This window comes from Siniperca chuatsi, linkage group LG9 (genome assembly GCF_020085105.1).
Source record: "Siniperca chuatsi isolate FFG_IHB_CAS linkage group LG9, ASM2008510v1, whole genome shotgun sequence".
NCBI classification, from domain to species: Eukaryota; Metazoa; Chordata; class Actinopteri; order Centrarchiformes; family Sinipercidae; genus Siniperca; species Siniperca chuatsi.
Window position 1 is genome coordinate 12,189,445 of NC_058050.1, and position 19,724 is coordinate 12,209,168.

The following is a 19,724-nucleotide window of genomic DNA, read 5'->3' on the forward strand; positions in this document are numbered from 1 at the left end:
AAAACAATGAGCTGAAACTCACTATAAAGCTCCATAAAGCTGAGAGGAGCTACAGATTTAGGTGATAATTCTCTGTAGGTTCATCACTACGAGTGACCTCTTTCATATTGAGTGATACTCAAACATAGGTATATGCTCGCTCTGCACTTCAGAAGAGACCCCACTCATCTTTCTTAGCAAAAAGAAACAAAAGACAGCAGTCCGTGAATATGTCTGTTATTGTTTTTTTTATAAACTTCGTGCAATACAGTGTAAGTTTATCACACATTTAGATAAACCATAATCATTTGTCTAGATATATCTATTCTCAACTACATACTAATCATATTGCCCACATAAATGCTATCTGTGCGCAGTTTTATCACATTATTCTTTTTCTCAAATGAAATCAAAGAAATGAAAATGTCTGAATCTGGAAGCGTCTGGTTGTTTTGTTTTGTTTCTTCATTAAATCATGTAGCGGTGTGTCCATGGTTTCAACCCGGATCTGCAGTCACTCAGGACAGTTTAGAAGAGAGAGTGGGGGGTGTTTACATTCTCATCAACATAAACAGATCAGATCAGAGTTCAGACTCCAGAGTCGGCGGTCACAGGGGAAGCACAGTGAAAAGAATCTTTGGGGAGGTTAAGATGTTGTCTCTGTGGTGAATCTGTTATTGGTCATGTGATAAAGTCGGGGAACGCTGATCATGTGACCAAATATGGATTGGGAGGGGGCAAGTATGGCGGCGCAGGGATGAAACCACCCAACAAGAGTCCAGGGAGGGCAATGGGAACAAAACACTTAAGCCAAACCTGCCCAAAATGCATACCCAGTTTGAACAGTGGTCCCGAAAAACATATCTATAGACTTTACAAATATATGTATGCGTAATTTACAATGTACATGTATCTTTTCAAAAGTTTTTCTCTATAGTGTTTTTTAAACCCTCTCAACCCACATATACACATTGTATTTTTTTGCCACTGAAAATGATGAGTTGCATGTCTCACTTTGGGACTCTTCATAGAAAAAAATGATTAGGTTTTTTGTTTTTCTGCTCAGGCAGTAACCTTTACCTGAATCTGTACAAATGTATTATTCTATGTCTCTTTTTTTCTGCTTCCTCCCGTCAGAGGTTTCTGTTAATGCCCAAGAACAAACATCTTCAACACGACTATAGCTACAAGTACTACTGTTAACACTGATTAGAATGGAAATAAGACTAACAGAGGCCCATAGAAAACTCAGAATCATAATAACAATGAAGTTGGACAGTTGTCTCAGTCACTCACATTATTGTTGCATTTCTTTAAGTATCAATATTGGAAGACGATTTACAGTATTCAAATCTGACTTCATGTTATAAATGAAAATTATATAATATGGGTGTTTAAATAATACAGGCCCTCATTCTCCCACATATTGTGCACACTCATGCTTGACACTTTGACACAGTTACACACAGCTCACTGACAGTCCCAGTGGCTCTGCATGGAAGAAATTCACAGTAAAAGTCATTGAGATCTAAAATTAGAGTGAAAAAAAACATGAAAATGTAATTTTCATTCCAAACTATAGTGTTTGCAAATACGGCTAGCCTGTAATAATGCTAAGAATAATCACAACAACAATTTTACATTAATGATGATCTGGTTAAATTAGCAGTAATATTGCACAAAAAAATATGTGAAACATTTTCATAATAGCCCAAGGTTAATTGCGTTTTGATCATTAACAAAATAAATCATTTCTAGCACATTAAAATATCAAAATAGTTTTATTGTGAAAGTTCATTGTTGTTGTTATTATCACTCTGTTATTACTCATATTATTTTTGTTCTCAGTGAGATTGAGTAGACTAAGTAACAGTGAACATGGAGGGAGAGATATAGCATTTCACCGGTCTGTCTTTCTATCTATTTCCTGTTGAGCCACACAAAGACAGGGCTACTCTCTATCTTCCCTCTTTCATTGCTACCCATCCTCCTTCTCTCCCTTCCTTCTCGCCTCCCCCTCTCACACCCTCTCTCTACACAGGCGTTGTCTTCCTATTGAGGGTGTTAGAGTTGCTCTCCCTGTCTCCCTTCAGCCTGTCCAGAGTCCCCATTCCTCGCTCCCTGTCCACTGTGGACGAGGTGAAGGGCGGAGGGCCGGAGCCCACCGAGTTGGGCATCGGCGTGTTGGAGTTGGAAGAGTTGGAAGGGTTGTGGGACTTAAGCGAGGGAAGTGTACCACTCATCATCACCCCCCCTCCACCTCCACCTCCATCCTTTGGGAAGCAGTTGTGGAGCTGGTAGAGCGTGGCCCTGTCCACCGTTCCATACATGGGCGGCAAACCCCCCAGCTTGGGGTCGCGGGACAACGTGTAGAGGGAGATGTCGCCTCCAGCCAGGGCCGTGTGAGAGCGTGAGTGGGGGTTTGGTAAAGTGGACACTGAGATGGGGCCCTGGGACAGCAGCGCAGAGGGGGGCAGGCCAAAGTTCTTGCCCCCACCTCCCCCTACAGGTGAGGGGTCTCGAGAGCGCGAGGGGTCGGTGGAGCGGGACGAGGAGCGGGAGCGGCGGCGGAAGCGGTAGCTGGGCAGGCGGAGCATGGCGTGCGTGGTGCTCTTGAAAATGTCGGTGCGCGAGCGGCAGCGCAGCTCCTTGTTCTTCTCGATGTAGATGTTGACAGCCAGCACCCCCACCATCTCGGCCATGATGAAAGACAGGCCTCCAAAGTAAAAGGACCAACCGTAGGAGTACTGCCACTTCTTATCCTCGTCCTTCTTAGGAGAGATGTCCCCCAGCGCGGCCGAGATGTACACGATCACACCAATTATGTTACTCAGACCTGAGAGAGAGCACAGAAATCTGGTATTTACAAAAGAGCTAAATAAACTCAGACAGACCAACTTACAGTACTAATAAACAAATTTGTTTGACATGATGATTTGTGACATTCTCAATAAAGACAACTGGCAAGATAAGAGCTGAATGTAAAAACCTCTATTGAACTGATATGATAGTCTAAACACAACTAGACATTCCCAAACAAAGCATAAAAACTGTTAGGGCAAGTAATATTCTCCAGACCACCTCTCACACATGCAGGCACACACATACAAACACATACATATATACACACAGATGCACATACAGTATTATTAAGATACCTGCAGCCACAAAGAGAATTCCTGCCCCCAGGATGATGTTCCTTTTGCTCTTATAGAAACGACTAGCAGCAATGCAAACCCCTCCCATCAGCAGCAGGATGGCACTGAGGATTGGGAAGATGTTGGAAGCCCTGACTACCCCTAAACAGAGTAGAGAATAATGGTCAACAGCAAAAACTAGAAAGGAGAAGGAGTATAAATATGTGCGAAATGACATGGGGCTTTTGTTACAATATCTGAATTGTCTTAAAGATATAATAAGTTTTTTATTAAATAAAACACAGTTTTTGATACAATTTATGGTTGTCATTTTTTCAGCAATAGCCATTTAATGTATTTACATTCTGTAATTACCTCTCTAAATAGTAGTTTTCATTGCTAGTAGGGGAGTCCGCCATTCCCACGCTGAATTCAAATTGCCTACCTACGCACGAGGGATTCACAGGAAACGATGTATGCATGTAATCCAGTGTTACTGTTTTGAATTTTATCTCATTGATATCAGCCTCACTGTTTACTGTTGGCTCTCCTACAGTAATAACAGGGCTGCATTAAGTTACTGCTACTTGTTAGAAGAAGAAATCACAGGAAACGCAATGCATTTGTTGCTGACTGTCATCAATTATCAAAAATGCGTCTACAAAACAAGACAACAGTCTTTTTTCGGCAACAACTCCTTTTACTATGTTAATTAAACTGTGCTTGCTGTTATCATGGTAAAAACGAGTGTCACTAAATCAACCAGGAATGAAATCTTAAGGATTACAACTTTTAAAAAGCTGGTGCTGTACTCCAAGTAGAGTCAAACAGCTAACAAACACAATATTGTTAACTATACTTAACCTGGGTTTGGACAATGCAAGGAGAATACAGAATAATAGTCACAAAGAAAATAAAAATGCTTAAACCTGCCCCATTTAAAATACACACATAATACATGATGAGGAAATGAATTACTCAGTTTTAGACACATGATTGAATCAAACCCTTCCCTTGATGCCTTCAGTGCTTTCAGGAGGTCTGCCAACCATACACACACACACACACACACGTTAGTTTCACTATCCCTGTGGGGGACATTCATTGACATAATGCGTTCCCTAGCCCCTTTCCCTAACCTTAACCATCATAACTAAATACCTAACCTTAACACCTTAAACCTTACCCTGATCCTTACCTTAACCTAACTGTACCTGTACCCTAAAACCAAGTCTTAACCCTCAAAAAGCAGTCCTTTTGACTTTTGTCTCCACGGTGACACAAGTCCCCATGGGTTAGTGTGCATTCAGGTTAAAGTCCCCACCGGGATATAAGAACATGAAACACACACACACACACACACATTAACACTCCTCTCTCATCTAGGACAACTAGGCCACGGGAGAGGAAATGCCACCTAAATGCCAGCAAAATGCCTCTGCAACATTGTAAACAGAACACAAGCTTTTCTCTATGTATGCACGGGCACACATGTAGCATATCACTGCAGGGCACTGAGTGCGAACTAGGGCATCCCATCTTCCCTGATTTTTTGTACACATTGTCACATGTTTATTTCTTGCAGAGATAATCTTCTGAGGAGTGAGCAATAAAAACACCAAGTTTAAAAAGTAATGGAAGGTATCATCTGTTGTGCTGGTATTGACTTACGTAGGACGTACTCTGCCCCATCATGGTCAAAGTCTGCATCTTCTGGGAAGTGGTTGATCTGAGAACACACTCCTCTCTTTACTCCTGAGATATGAGAGAAGAAACAGGGGTGACCAGACACAACAAAAGACTCTTAACGTAAGCCTTAAGAAAAGAGAACAGCAAATGTCCTCCTGAGGGACAAACTGACACCCGAACACAATCACATCTTTGTTAGAAAATCTCTTTTTTGAATCCAAGTATATGTGCCAGAACTTCAACATACTGATAAGAACATCACAAAGGTTAATGGTCCTTCTAAATGCAAGTTAGTAACATCACATACACAGTACGCACACACACAGACACGCACACACAAACACTTGTAAATACGTACAAGAATGCAGACACATAGGCAGACAGATAACTACCCGCCGGGGTCTTGCATGTAGACAGACAGACGAACGGAGGGATGCACGCATGATGATCAGCACACCACTGTTGCTGATGGATGGATTGTGAGAAAGATGGATGGAAGTGATGGAATGAAGAGACACAGACGGAGGGAGAGACGGACAGATGTGGGGTGAGCTGGTCTCTTTCTCTCAGCTCTTATATTTCCTCAGGTTAGTCTGTAAAAAACGGAGGTACAAAGGGGCGTCATGTCAGTTGAGCCATACGGGTCAGTGTAATCATCTTCAGTTCAAGGCTTTTTTTTAAACCTTAGACATTAGTGTAAGTTGGCATTTGTTCACTGGAGGACTGATCACTGATTCCCTGAATGACTTACTGCACCTGAAACATTGCATCTTTACCAGCTCCTCTTACAGGACATAAAAAATTCTACTAAGTGGCTGAATTAGCTGGCTTGTTCTGTGTCATCCTCACAACTTTATGTGATATATCAGTGAGGGGGCTTCTGAAGATGCCAGGGGGTAGGTATGTGGAAAGATTTTGGGTGGCTCAACTAATTGGAAAAAATAGAAATTTAATTAAAAAATAAAAAACACAATCCACATATTGAGTCAGCTTTAACAAACGAAGACCATGTGTTGCGATTGAGTGTGTGAAAAATAGTCAGCAAGCGAGCAGAGATGTAAAAACTTTTAGCTACAAGTAAGCAGAAAATGCTTGAATTACATAGTTAAAACAATGGATAAACAACTGAAATAGTTGGGTGAAGTATAAATAGATAAAAAAGTTGGATAGAAAGCTAAAACTAATATATAAATTGTTAAAATAGATAGCTAAAAGTAACAGATAAATGTTTGAGCTTCTGCCACTCAAGTGTTAATAGTACAAATGTGAACTTAACCACACTGACCTCAACATTAAGAGTTCTGTTGTATTAAAAATCTATTGTAACAAAATCCACATATTTATAACGAATAGTATTAAATAGCATCCAGTTTCTAATCAATTAAATTGATACATTTATAACATGATGCTTAGTGTCAGTGATGGGGTACTTGAGTGCAGCTGACAGAGCTGTGGAGGTAGGTTTGATGAAAAAGGTTTAGAACCACTGTGCTATATGAACAAAAAATCCTACAAATAAAAGAAAGTAATCATTGACAGGTAATTCAGTGCAACCCCACCTTCAGTAAACTTGCAGATGAGCTGGAGAGGAGGATAGGACACATCTCTATCCACAGCATAATGTGCCACCCACGGGCATAAATCATTTAGAGCTAGCATGTCCTGCATTTCCACTCCAGCTACACCTCACTGCACCACTGCTCGACTACTGAGCATCTATCTTGGCTGAATACTCCACAGACATCAAGGATACTTGATCTCTAAGCCATGCCAAGACACTGTCAGCTTTACTGCACCACAATGTGAGAGAAAAGACTCAAAGAGAGGAAACTACAAGGAGGGGAAGGAGAGAAACCAGTGAAAGATTAAATATAATGTTTAGGGGAGTGAAACAGGGGGATAGCAAGTGGAGAAACTAAAAGAGTGAGGCAATGGAGGGAGTGGGTGGGGGTGCACTGCAGCAGTGCTGCAAGGGCTAGAGCTTATCTCTAATTAGCTGCTTTGCTATCAGGAAGCTTAGAGATGAGGACAAATTAGCTTTGTACAATGACCAAGCCCAGGATGGGCCCGGGGATGTTTTATAAGGAGAGCCAAGAGGTTTTCCTGGAGACAGAAGTCTATATGTGAGCAAAGACACAGATCGCTAAGTCACACCACCCCTTTGGCTGTAGCTGCTTCACTGTTAACGCCATCCCAGCCTTTACTATTGAGTGTCAGCCAGGCAGTGTAATGTACAATGAATTAGCAGCTTGTGTTGCAGTGACAAACTGAAGATTGAGAGATGGCCACTGCCAGTTTCTGTTGCTTCCGCCACTTGGAGTGAGAAGTCGATGGGCGTCAGGGTGAACGTGGGCCTTTTGTTTCAGCGTGCTTGAATTAAATTACTGCAGCCTGAATCAAACACAATGATTAATGGATTATTCTGAATGAGGGTTACGCTTCAGTATCATGTAATTATACTGCAATTATGCAAAATTGTTTTCTTGTCACTATAGCACGGTCTAACAAATATGAATGGGACGTGTATATGTAGATGTTAATAATGATTACTGATATTATAGCAATGCTGCAGGTTTCTAAACAAAGTGTCCTAAAGTCAAGTGAAAGGCTGACACTGCTGAACTTCAGTGTTTTTGTCGTACATGTTTACACTGATGCAGAGTAAACACAGTCAATAAAAAGAAAAAATAACACATGGTGACTGATGGAAAATATGTTTCTACTTAAAAGCTTTGACATAGCCAAGAAATACAAGGTTTTCATTCCACGGTAATGAGTTTAGTTCATTTGGATTCATCGCTACCTCCAGTGTCCAGTGCCACCCACTTGATTTTGGTGAGTGTTAAATAGTCAAATCACAGCAGAGGCAAAAAGACAAGAGTTTGTGTCTAGAGTATAATACAGAAATCTCTACATTAATGTGTGCTCAATCTGATTTATTCTGTAGGGCAAATGGGCAAATGTTACCCATTCCCTCTTACCTGTCATATACGAAAATTAGGAATAGAAAGAACATTTAAGGAATAGTTTGAGATTTAGTTATTCACTTCTTGCCGAGAGTTAGAAGAGAAGATTGATACCACTCCCACATCTGTATTGTAAATATGAAGCTACATCTAGTAGCCGGTTAACTTAGCTTAGCACAAAGACTGGAAACAGGTGAAGCAGTTAGTCTGGCTCTGACAATTTGGGATTTTACTGCCGTAAATTCACGTATTGTCATTTTTACACAGATTTTGTACAGATTAAACAAACGAGATATAACATGTTGATTAGTGAGCTTTAGAGGTGCTGGTAGGTGGATTTTGTTACCTTTGGACAGAGCCAGGGTAGCTGATTCCTCCTGTTTCAAATCTTTATGCTAATATAAGCAAACTGGTTGCTGGCTTTAGCTTCATAATTATGGTATCAATCTTCTCATCTAACTCTCAGCAAGAAAGCAAATAACCACATTTCCCAAAATGTGAAACTATTCCTTCAATATTCAGTTGACTCTGGTTTATTTTTCCTCCGGTCCCTACAAGTCCTGAAAACAAGAATGTGCAGTCTGACTAGATTTGTATCAACATTAAATGCTAAATGGCTAGAAAGTAAGTTGTGCCATATATCAGCTTTCCCTGCACTGAAATCAACAGCCTCAACCAAAGTAAACTTGTTGCCGCGTGCATCCCCTTTAGTTCAAATCCCACCCATAGACCCAACACGTCTCCCACCAATTTTTCTTTACCTTCCAGGCAGCATATCCTCCACAGTCCAGAGTGGGTGAGCGCCCCAGGGTCCTTCTTGTCCTTGTTATGGGGGTCATCCTGGGTGACGTTGGCTGTGCTGTTGCAGATGAGGGCACGGGAGTACAGCCAGTAGTCCGTCCCTATTGCCACCGTCATCAGGCCGAAGGCAGCGAATGCCCCCACGGTGGTGAGAAGGATCTGGATACCCTTCTCACACACCATGCCTTTAGAGAGAAATGATAGGAGGAGGAGGATGGGAGGGAGAAGAGGAAAAGGACGGACATTAGGAGGGAGAGAAAAACAAACATTTAGTGTGGAGTTCGAGAACAAGAAAGAATGGAATAACCAAGCAGAAGTGTGTTTACAATCATACACAAAGTGCAGTTTACTGAAAAAGACAAAGAACATTCAGGTAAGATGATGAGGGGTAAGAGGAGGTGAGGGGCACCGGTGGGAGGCAGAGAGGGAGCCGATGAGAAAAGACGAGAGCGAGGAGGAGGCGGATGTGGGAGGTGCATAAGTGGCTGTATGATGTGTCCTTGGAGGAGAGTTGGATGACTCTGCTGACTCCGCTTAACAAGACAGAATTGATGTGAAACACAACAGATCACACCCTCCCAATCTCAGTGTACTCCATATTCATGACCCTGACACCGTTCTCCCCCTCAGAATCAGCAGGGCTGGAGATGAATATACAAACCCACACACACAAACACATACACACATAGCAGTTCTAACACAAGATCACCTTGCACCTGTTACAGTCTTTATTAGGACAGCAAAGTGGGTGCACCTTTTCCATACAAACATGCATGTATGCTCTCACACAAATAGCATCAGATTCACTTACATTGACCCATGTGTGAGATGCAATGAAGTTGCCTCAGTGGCCTACAATTGCTACTGTAGATCTCAACGACTTAAGACTTACCTGACGGCGAGTTTCTATCCTTCGACTCAATTTTGAAATCTTTCTTTTCCTCGTCAGTGAAGAACGTGCTGTCCCCTCAATCCGGACAGCATCCATCGACTGTTTTCACCCGCTCCCCTCTCTCCTTCTTGCACTTGTTTTCTCTCTTTTGCCTCTTTCTCTTGCTCTCTCTCCCTGTCTTTCTTTCTCCCCGGAAAGCTGTTGCTGGTGGAGGTTGTGGCTTGGACGGTTGTCCCGCTCTCCGTCCGTCCTCTGTTAGCAGAAAACTTGCACCATGGTCACTGCTCTGCTGCTGCACATAAGCAAAAGACAGGAGAATTTTCCATTTCATTAGTTTAATTAATAGTATTAGGCTGTGAATTTACAGATGAAAAGTGACACAATACTAATGACCAAAAAAAAGAAAAACATATGTTAAAAATTTTTTTAAGAGTTTAAATAGTATGGATTAATCTCATGTTATTTTATTCCATATTGTTGTGTTCAGATTTGATTTAGTGCTGACTTGATGCCCCTTTACCCTTTCTCAGTTTTATCCTTATCCTTTATTTGCAGTCAAGTTTTAGAGCTGAAACAATTAGTCAATGAATCAATTAGTCAATAGACAAGATTTACTCAGCAACTTAAATGATTAATTGTTTAAGTAATTTTTCAATACCAAATACCAAACATTATCTAGTTCCAGCATCTCAGTTGTTAGGATTTGCTGCTTTTCTTTGTCTTATGTGATAGTAAATTAAAAAGCTTTGGGTTTTGGACTGTTAGTCGGAAAAACCAAGCAATTTGAAGACGTCACCTCGGACTTTAGGAAACTGTAATTTACATTTTTCACCATTTTATAACATTTTATAGGCCAAATGATTAATCGAGAAAATAATAAGCAGATTAATTGATAATGATAATAATTGTTAGTTGGAGCCCTAGTTAAGTTTTCATGTTTGTCTAAATGTTGGTGTCCATGCAAAAGACAGTGAACTGCTCTCATTGGACCACCCTGTATAACTAAAGGTTGAATAAGAATAAGAAAGAAATGAATAAGAAAGAATTTTCACTATCAATCAGCTTATCGTTAGGTCTATAAAATGTCAGATAGCAGTGAATCCTACCCGCTCCACTTTCCTCAAGATGTTCAATTTAACATCCCATAAAACAAAATAAAGCAGCAAATCCCCACATTTGAGAGGCTGGAGATGTGAGGATTTTTATTTTTAGCCATGCTAGCGGCATGGCTCATGTCCTGTCAGACTGAAATATCTCAACAGTATTGGCTAGATTGCCATGAAATGTTATGCAGACATTCATGGTCTTCAGAGGCTCAATCCTGGTGACTTTGGTGTTCCCCTGACCTTTTGTCTTGCGCCACCATTACCTTGACATTTTTGGTTTTTAGTAAAAAAAAATATCTCAACCACTATTGGATGGACTGCCATGAAATTTGCTTCATGTTCATTCATTCATTTTCATGTCCCCCTCAGCGTGAAGTGTAATCACTTTGGTGATCCTCTGACTTTTCAAAATTATAATTTGTCTTACCAAATACCTGTAAAACTAATGACATTTCATGTCTGCAGCCTCACAGAGCTGCTAGCATGACTGTAGACTCTCAGTGTTGTTGCTTAAAAAATGACTTAAATGATTGATCTATTATGAAAATAGTTTCAGATTAATTTACTGTCGATTGATGAAACTAATCAGCTCTACATTTTATACTACAGATGCTTTATTTAAATGTTGTAGAACCATATTGGAACAGTGTTAATACAAATTAGAGTAATTATAGAAGTGACAGTATTACAGGCTAAAGACAGAATGACTCCAGAGCAAGTTGTACTGCATCTAGCCTGAATAAGAGGAGCAAGAGGGGGAGGCAGAGAGGACCAACCCGACATTGTTACCATAGCAACATTGAATTCCAAAGTCTGGATCAGCATAGAGCGAGGGGGGGGAGGCAAGAGATAGAGGGAGAAAGAGGTAGAGAGGGCAAAGCAGAGAGAGGGCAGAGAAGAGAGAGAACAGAGATGGGAAGGAAAGAGGCAGAAAAGAGGGGGAATATTTCAAATCACTAGCATCAGAGTGTTGACTCTGAAACCCAGACAGACCAGTGCGCTAATGCTCTATCAATAGATTTGTGTGTGACCACGGCGGCGCAGATGCTCCCAGACACACACACACACACACACACACACACACACACACACACACACACACACGTATGTACACTCACAAACACACATGAATAAAAACAACACGGCATCAGTTACTGAAGAGAGAATGAGAAGTCAGTGTCTTTTCTTTGGTGAATTAAGAATAAATATGAGGGATATGATAAAGCAGCACACATTATTCAACAAACATTATTTAGCAGACATAATGCAGTACAGTCAAGTCTGTTAATATTTGATGATGCAATATGGCACCATGATCAAAATAGGTTACATCCTGTTTACATTGTGAGACCCAAAACAGAGCTGCCTTAGAGACAGAAGGAGAGATAGAAGGAGAGACGGTGTGTTGTGTGTGTGTGTTTTTTATGTGTGCACATTTCCTCTCCAGTGCATCTGAGGATGGGTCTAGTCCAATCTTATTGAATCCCAGTAATGTTCCCCTCAGCTCCCCTCAGTTAGACAGTTAGCCTTGTATCTCTGCATTCAGGCTACTTATTATGTAAACTGTCAAATGACACTACCACTGTGTGGCTTATTTATACATTGTGGGTTCATATGTGCAAGCAAACAAGTGAATGTGTGTAGGCATGTGTGTGTGTGTGTGTGTGTGTGTGTGTGCATGTGTATCTGTGTGTGTAGTACGACCTTCCAACCCTATCAACATACTGCCTCTCCCTGAGGAAAATACATGTCCAGAAGGGAATACTATCTCCAAGGCCTAAAAACGCAGTATCTAATATGCGTGTGTGTATGTGTGCATGTGTGTGTGTCTGTGTGTGTGTGTGTGTGTGGGGGGGGTCTTTGACTCCAGTATTTAATGAATGACCTTAACAATAACTTACTGAGTTATTCCCCTTAGCAAAAACTCCTCTGTGTAGGAGATCGTAATTGTCATTTAATTATCTGTAATTTTTATTTTCCACCAATAATTAAGAAAGAGGGGAATAAGGGGAAGGAGAGCAAGAGAGCGTGAAAGAACAAGAGGGCAAGAAAAAAGAAAGAAAGTGTAAGAGTTTAACTAAATGGGTCAGAAAGGGGGGAAGGGTATTGTAATTTTTCTTTTGGCTGAAGGTAGTGTAGTCTGACTTACCCTAGCTTTAAAGCTGTACTTTGCAATATGCAGAGGATAACCATTCTGTCTCTGTATCAGGATTTTATTAATGTGAACACTGGTGGCACACAATAAAAGTTGCTTTAAGATATTATGGGTTAAATTGGAGTACACGATTAAAGTTGTACCAGTTTAACAGTTTTATATTATTTTGACATATTGTGGTTGGAGTGTTGCTAAAGTGAGTCAAGAACAGGGTTCAAAGAAAACATTTAAAGTGGAACTTTTACAACTTTACACATCAAAGTCTGTTACAGGTCTTGGGGATTACTACTGCATATGTGAAAAGAAGTTGCATAAAAAAATTTAAAAAAGTTGGATAAATGCAGATGTGATGTAAAGGGATGGGGCTGAAACTAAAGTTTGCAATTTTAAAAAAAAAAATCTGTTGGTTTGGAGTTAAAAAGCTTACCAGACCTCTGTAGCCCACTCCTCATCGCCGCTTGAAGCTAGCGGCTCAAGGCTACATTAGCCGCTACTAGCTTAACACACCTGAATCTCCCACCAAACTGTTGTGGGAGAAGTTGCTTTGTGGGTAATGTAGGCGCCAGGTTTTGACAAGGAAGAAGAAGAGGTGAAATAAAAAACGACAGGCAAGACTTTTCTTGGTCTTGAGAAGCTGCAGAATTTATTAACTAACACACTGTAACCTACACTGTACTTTAACAGCCATATTGACAACTTACTGCTAACCTTTTCCTCTGATCTGCTCCATTCACTGACACTTTTATGCCGCTCGCTCTCTCTCTCACGCTCCTCGCTCTCGCTCACTTGTACTCAACTACACACTTGCTACGCACATATGTGGTTGTTTATTAGCCTAGAACAAGGAGACAAGCTTTTACTGCACTTCTGAGCTCTGTCTTAGAATGATTAAAATAAAATACAGCATGCAAGAGAAAAATAATGGTTTATTATGTATGTACATTTACACACACCTTAGAATTCACCATGGCAGTGTTTGTCTGGCCCCCAAAAAATAAATAAAAAAATCGTCAAGTATTGGCAGCTAGATAGACATTGCCGATTGATTCAATCCAGTGTCAATTCTGAATTAAATTGAAAAGCCTACCTTACAGTGATGCTTTTATAGTATGTTTGTAACACTCATAGGACTCTGGGCCAGCCAGAGGTCAATTAGCTGCAGCAGAATGTACTGCAGCAGCAAAGGCAGAGAACTTAGCATTGGGGGCTAGCTGCTACAGGGAACATTATGGGACGAGGCCCTCACTTGTCAGAAAACTTCAGATGTAATCAGATCTACCTGCGTGACTCATTACCAGCATGACAGAATACCTCGTATAAAATATAAGCACACCCAATGAGTTGTGGCTCCAATAATGCAGCCATAAATCACACAGGAGATTTGAATTTTGTAGCAGCTGCTCCATTAGCTATTCATTGCATAAATCAACTACCAAACTGCTTGTTGAATAAATGATGACATCTGTAATACGTTTTTCCACACATGTGAAAGGCAGTGGTCCTGTGTGGGCATGTGGGAATATTTTCAGTGTAAATACACAACACTGATTCTACAGCGAGTCACTCTACATTGACTGCTGCATGTCCAGGAGAGGAAATATAACCGAAATCAGGACTGTAATTAGTGAAAATGACATAAGCTAATGCTGATTGCTTGACCAGAGGAAAAAATGCACCAGGCCTACTTCTGATGACAGCTCTAAAAATACAAGCAATGAGTGCTTGATGGAAGCAGTGAACATTAACAAAACATGCCTAAATATTCAGAGCAGTAACTCTTTGTAGCTGATATGATTTCTCTCCTTAATCATGTGAAAAACCTACACACCTGAGCTCATTGCTGAGATCTCACAGCTGGCACGCACACACACACACACACACACACACACACACACACACACACACACACACACACATTTACATCTCCACACACTCACAACAAGCATGCCGGCACAGACACACACGCAGGTGCACAGAAAAAGATCAACATGCAAACAAACCCTTGGCATGCAAGCACATATGCAGCCTCAAACCCCCACAACTGTCAAAATGATGACAATAAAATCGAATGAAAATAAAATAGGTCATCTTAAAAAGGCACCTCAAAGCGTAGCAGAATTGCCATTAAGCCCATGTGAAGAGTCCACCAAGATCCTCAGACTGCATGTGACCAAGTCTCTGCCTGTCTGAGCAGAACAGCCTGAGGAGGCAGTGACAGTAACACCTTGGTCTAAGAGGCTCCCAAAATAAAGTGTCTCTGAATGACCTGACGCTCATGAACTCATGAACATATGCTTAAACGCAACCATGCACATGCATAAAGACACCCCTATTCACTTAGTAAAGTACTCCCTGACAATTCAAGTCAATTAAATTTTATTTATATAACGCCAATTCATAACAGAAGTTATCTCATTGTGCTTTTCCTATAGAGCAGGTCTAGACTATACTAGACTATAATATTTGACTGTACTCTATAATATTCTATGACTCTATGACAGCAGATCTAGCTCAAGATGGACCTTTAAATTCATGTTTTTTATACAGAAAGAAGTGTGTTAGTTTATTATCCTGTCATACAAGTGCAGCAGAGGACAAACTAGGGAAAGAACTGAATATTTGCAGATATCAAAGCTACTCAAAAAAGACAGCAGTCAGATAGAACGACTGCAACTAATAATTATTTTCATTCATGAATAACGCTGGTCCTTTTTGGCAGAAATGAAATATAATATTTATAAGTGTGTTTTAATTAGTGTATAATCACCTGAAAATAAGAATTGTTGTGTTTTCATTACCTTAGAATGAACCCTTTATATCTACAGAGGGAGCGGGCCCCCTTCCAGGGAAGCCGCTATGTTGCACCGCCATGTTTCTACAGTAGCCCAGAATGGATAAACCAAACACAGGATGAGGCGAGCGCTATTCAAATGGTTGCAAACTGCAATTTCACCAAAAGATGTCACTAAATCCTACACACTGCTCCATTAATCTGTAAGATATAAAATTCCAAGGTGATGGTGAGTCCAAGGTAATGTCCTCATGTTGCTTGTTTTGTACGACCAACAGTCCAAAACCCAAACATATTCAATTTACAACGATATAAAACAGCAAATCCTCATAATTTTGAAGCTGGAACCAGCAAATGATTAGCAGTTTTTATTGATAATTGACAAAATAATATAAATGAATGAATTGTTGGAGTGAAACAAACAATTTAAAGAATGATTTGACATTTTGGGAAATACGCTTATAAACTTACTTGTTAAGAAAAGATGATAAGATCAATATCACTCTCAGTCTTTATGCTAAGCTAAGATAGCTACCATCTGGCTCTAGTCTGTAGCTCCCTGTAAAACCATAACAGTTTTTGTACCTTAAATAAATGCGATATAACATGTTAATCAGTGAGCTTTAGAGTTGCCAATAGGTTACCTTTAGGCAGAGATTGGCTGGTTGTTTCCTCCTGTTTCCATTCTTTATGCTAAGCTAATCGACCCCCATGCTCTAGCTTAATATTTAGCATACATATGTGAGAGTGGTATCAATCTTCTCATATAACTCTCCGCAAGAAAGCGTGTTTCCAAAAAAGTTCAACTATTCCTTTAACTCATGGTCCATTTGCTAGCTTCAGGTCTTCATTAGTAAGCAAGGAGCTTGATCAATTGTCATTTGTCATAAACTCTATTCACTGTGAAACTAAAACTGTGAAATGTGGTTAAAAGATCCAGAAAAAGCTAGTAGGTGGACCTTGAGTTAAGAATTTAGTTTTTTGTCAAATCAACATTGTTGTAATTTTCTGTCAATCAACGAACTGATTAATCGACCAATCTTTTCAACGCTAACAGACCTGTTTACAGGTATGTCATTCATTAATTTATTTATTCCTTAGCTGAATATTAAAGTGATACACATGACCTTCTCTGTACTCTGTGCATGTTCTTGGCACCTACAACTCATCTCATTCACAGTTATTTGGCATAAATCCTTGAAACAGTAAAAATGCTGATTTTGATTAAAAGTTGTCTGATGAGCTTTATTTTTTTTAAATACTGTATACACAACTGAGACTTTCACACACACCTCCAGCCTGTTGTAATGAGTGTAGAGGCTTTGGTCACAGGCCCCAAGTTGCTCCAGTGACACTCAGACATGCTAACACTGTGTCTGCTGTATGTTTACGCTGCATGCCTCTGCACAGACAGGTTGCCTATACCATATTTCACTGACATGATACGGTTCAATCACAGGCTCTTACAACCCTGCTCTCAGAGGCTGCGCTAACTTGAGCGAAGCACTTAAAAACACCAAAGCTGGAGGTTAATTGATGCATGGGTCACAGCCATTGAGACAGAAGTCAGTTAGAAAGCTTTGGATAAAAGCCTCTGCTCACTGGAATTATAACCAATGTTGTTCACTAAATCAGCAAATACAGGAAGCCTGTGTTTGATTTGCACTCTTTTAGGTACAATCATAGGTTGAAATTTACTTCACTCACAGAGTACAATAAATGTGCAGGAGTTTGTTTTACTGACATTGGTGCAGAGATCAGAAGTTACATAGTGTGTGATTGAACAGTGGTATTTTGATCATATTTAAATTGAGGAATCTTTGTCTGTTCCTCTCATACAATACTGGGTTTCCTCCTGAACCCTTGTCTGAAGAGAGGAAGAAACACTGTGAAGCCTTACTGTAGACCATCAAGAAAATTGCAGCAAAGGCATTGATCCTCTGAGCAATAGCTATATGACATATGTGATGATCATTGCAGAATTGCTTCTCCTCAGAGAGAGACACAGAGAGTGAGAAGGAGATGAACGGACCTGACCACCCAACCAGCTATGAAATTAGAGTGAAATAGTGAAGCAAAACAATGGAAACACACAGAAGTTACAGACATTCTTTGCGATTGTTCTGGACCACTTGTGCATTAGATGATTATGATTTGGCCAGCACTAAAAAACTAAAGCCTTTGTGGTCCACGCACCAGTATTGACTGCAATGAGTCACCTTACAGCCTAAACAGCAGATCTTAGAGCCGGCTGAGGGGTTTTAAAAGTAATCCAAAATCCACAGAGACAATCATCAAGGCCACACACACATCACACACATAGTACAGACAGTGTTTACCACGTGGGAGGCGGAGGGACTTGGGGGGGTGTGACCAACAGATGACGGGGCCAACCACACCTCAATGAAATATTCACTGATCATTGATGGAGAGGTGAGCAGTTAATGGCAGCACTATGATGCAAAAAATTACACTTTCTCGTCAGAGTTTGGAAAATATTGCAATGTATCATTGGATCTACATTACAACCATGAAGGAGCAGGTGCCGACGGACGCTTGAGCTGTTTTAAAAAAGGAAAGGCCAGTCCCCCTGCTGAAGAGATGCAGCACCTAAATCAAAAGCTCAACTTAGAGGGGAAAAGCTTGTGCTATAGTCACTAAAGTGACCACATCAGATGATTATAATCTCTGAGAAACCATACAGAGTTGTACCTGTCATGGGCTGCAGCCCCAGCAGAGACAGGTATAACTCACCATGTTGTTTTTTTGACAGTGCACGGTAACTCCTGAATGCTGCAGTGCACACTCCTATAGCATTTCCAGTTCAAAACATTTCATTCCACCTTACACTGGATGCGATCTGTTCAGCTTTGATGAAAATTGAATGATTGATTGAGTGCCAGATGTTTGGTGCCCTTTACCTCTGGATCTGTCAGAACACAGAGCACCAGGTTGGCCAGTGAGAGGAGACAGTGGGCTGAATAGAAAATGAATCTCATAATGCATCAGATAATATGATGTGGCCCAGGTCCAACATGAAGCTAAGATGTTGGCCCTGCACTGTGAGGAGTCCAGCAGCAGAAGCTGTGCAGACCACTGATTAGAAACATACAAGCTCAGAGCTACGGGGCTGAGAGCGTGCAAAGCTCAAGTAGGCTAAAGTGATGCGGACTGCGGTGCATTCATTAATAGAGTAAGCTACACACATCACCCTGCCTGCATAGGCTACACGGTGGAAAATGGACGCCTAGCGTCAAGCGGCCGGTACAGAGAAAACTCAGTGGACTGGGACACAAATCACACATTAAGACACAGAAATACCTCATGATTGTGGGATAAGTAGCCGATCATTTCAGCACATACAACACATATTTTAGTCCCAACACCTGCGCTGCGGATGCAGAGAGAGCTTCAAACGAGCTATTATAAGGATTTCATTTGCATAATAGACGTTGCAGTCGCTAATTATAGGCCCGCGGAAATAGGTGGGGAAATTATCATTCAGTATTGAATTAGAGAGGTGGCAGAAGTCTGAGAATTATTATCATTATTTTTTTCCTGTAAATTCCGTAGTCTACACTGTCTGTAGCGGGCTAAGTTGCAGGCAACGTGAAACAAATCAATGTGGCGTGTAAATTACACTGGATGAACAGTGATCCATTAAGCTGCAAAGTAATAAACAACAACAGTGACATAGTGTAATTCTAATCATTAAAAGAAGCTTGTAGAGGTCTTACCTGCAGGCTTTTTTCTAATTTCAGAGTCGCAGCGCGTCGCACTCCCAAAGAGAAGGAGATGGAGGGAAAAAAGAAGATAGGGGGTGGACGGTGGATGGGCTAAATAACGGGTCGATCGAGACACAAAATAAATAAATAGAAAGGGATGATTTAGAGTTGATGACAATAAGAAGCACGCGAGGGACTGGATTCTCAATTCCTGATAAAATGTAAATCAGTCAGTGATGGAAAAGGGTTGAACATGCATAAAAAAGGCTAATACAAAACACGTCACTGAACACGGATTTGTCTACAGAGGATGTGGCCGCTGCTTGTGTGTACTCGGGGAGAATGCGTCTCCCCCTCCCCTCCGGTTGGACGAGCGCTCGCCTTCCTGTCTGCTCCTCTATCTATTTCTCCCACACTGAGCCCGACGCAAGCAACTTGTCGCATCCCACCAAAACTCCTCAATGATGTGAATGGTGACGGATA

General features: G+C 40.9%; 1 protein-coding gene across 2 annotated transcripts; it reads right to left on the minus strand.

The window, feature by feature from the left end:
- Positions 1-208: 208 nt before the first annotated feature.
- cacng8b (calcium channel, voltage-dependent, gamma subunit 8b) lies at positions 209-19,560 on the minus strand. 2 transcript variants are annotated; one of them, XM_044209035.1, is made up of 6 exons: positions 19,254-19,560; positions 9,465-9,753; positions 8,533-8,757; positions 4,788-4,871; positions 3,138-3,278; positions 209-2,815 (listed from the first exon to the last, which is right to left on the minus strand). In XM_044209035.1, exons 3-6 carry the CDS (start codon positions 8,753-8,755, stop codon positions 2,013-2,015), a joined length of 1,251 nt encoding a protein of 416 aa, XP_044064970.1. In that variant the 5' UTR covers positions 8,756-8,757; positions 9,465-9,753; positions 19,254-19,560; the 3' UTR covers positions 209-2,012. The 2 variants fall into 2 exon arrangements, with proteins under 2 accessions (XP_044064970.1, XP_044064969.1); XM_044209034.1 differs by having other exon boundaries at positions 9,465-9,756.
- Positions 19,561-19,724: the final 164 nt, after the last annotated feature.

Bases quoted from the DNA above. Each gene is read 5' to 3' on its own strand.
- cacng8b (XM_044209035.1), bottom strand. From the start codon at position 8,755: ATGGTGTGTGAGAAGGGTATCCAGATCCTTCTCACCACCGTGGGGGCA. The intron at 4,872-8,532 runs GTAAAGAAAAAT...CTCATATCTCAG, and splicing joins GAGGATATGCTGCCTGGAAG to GAGTAAAGAGAGGAGTGTGT. The intron at 3,279-4,787 runs GTAAGTCAATAC...TACTCTGTTTAG, and splicing joins TGGGGCAGAGTACGTCCTAC to GGGTAGTCAGGGCTTCCAAC.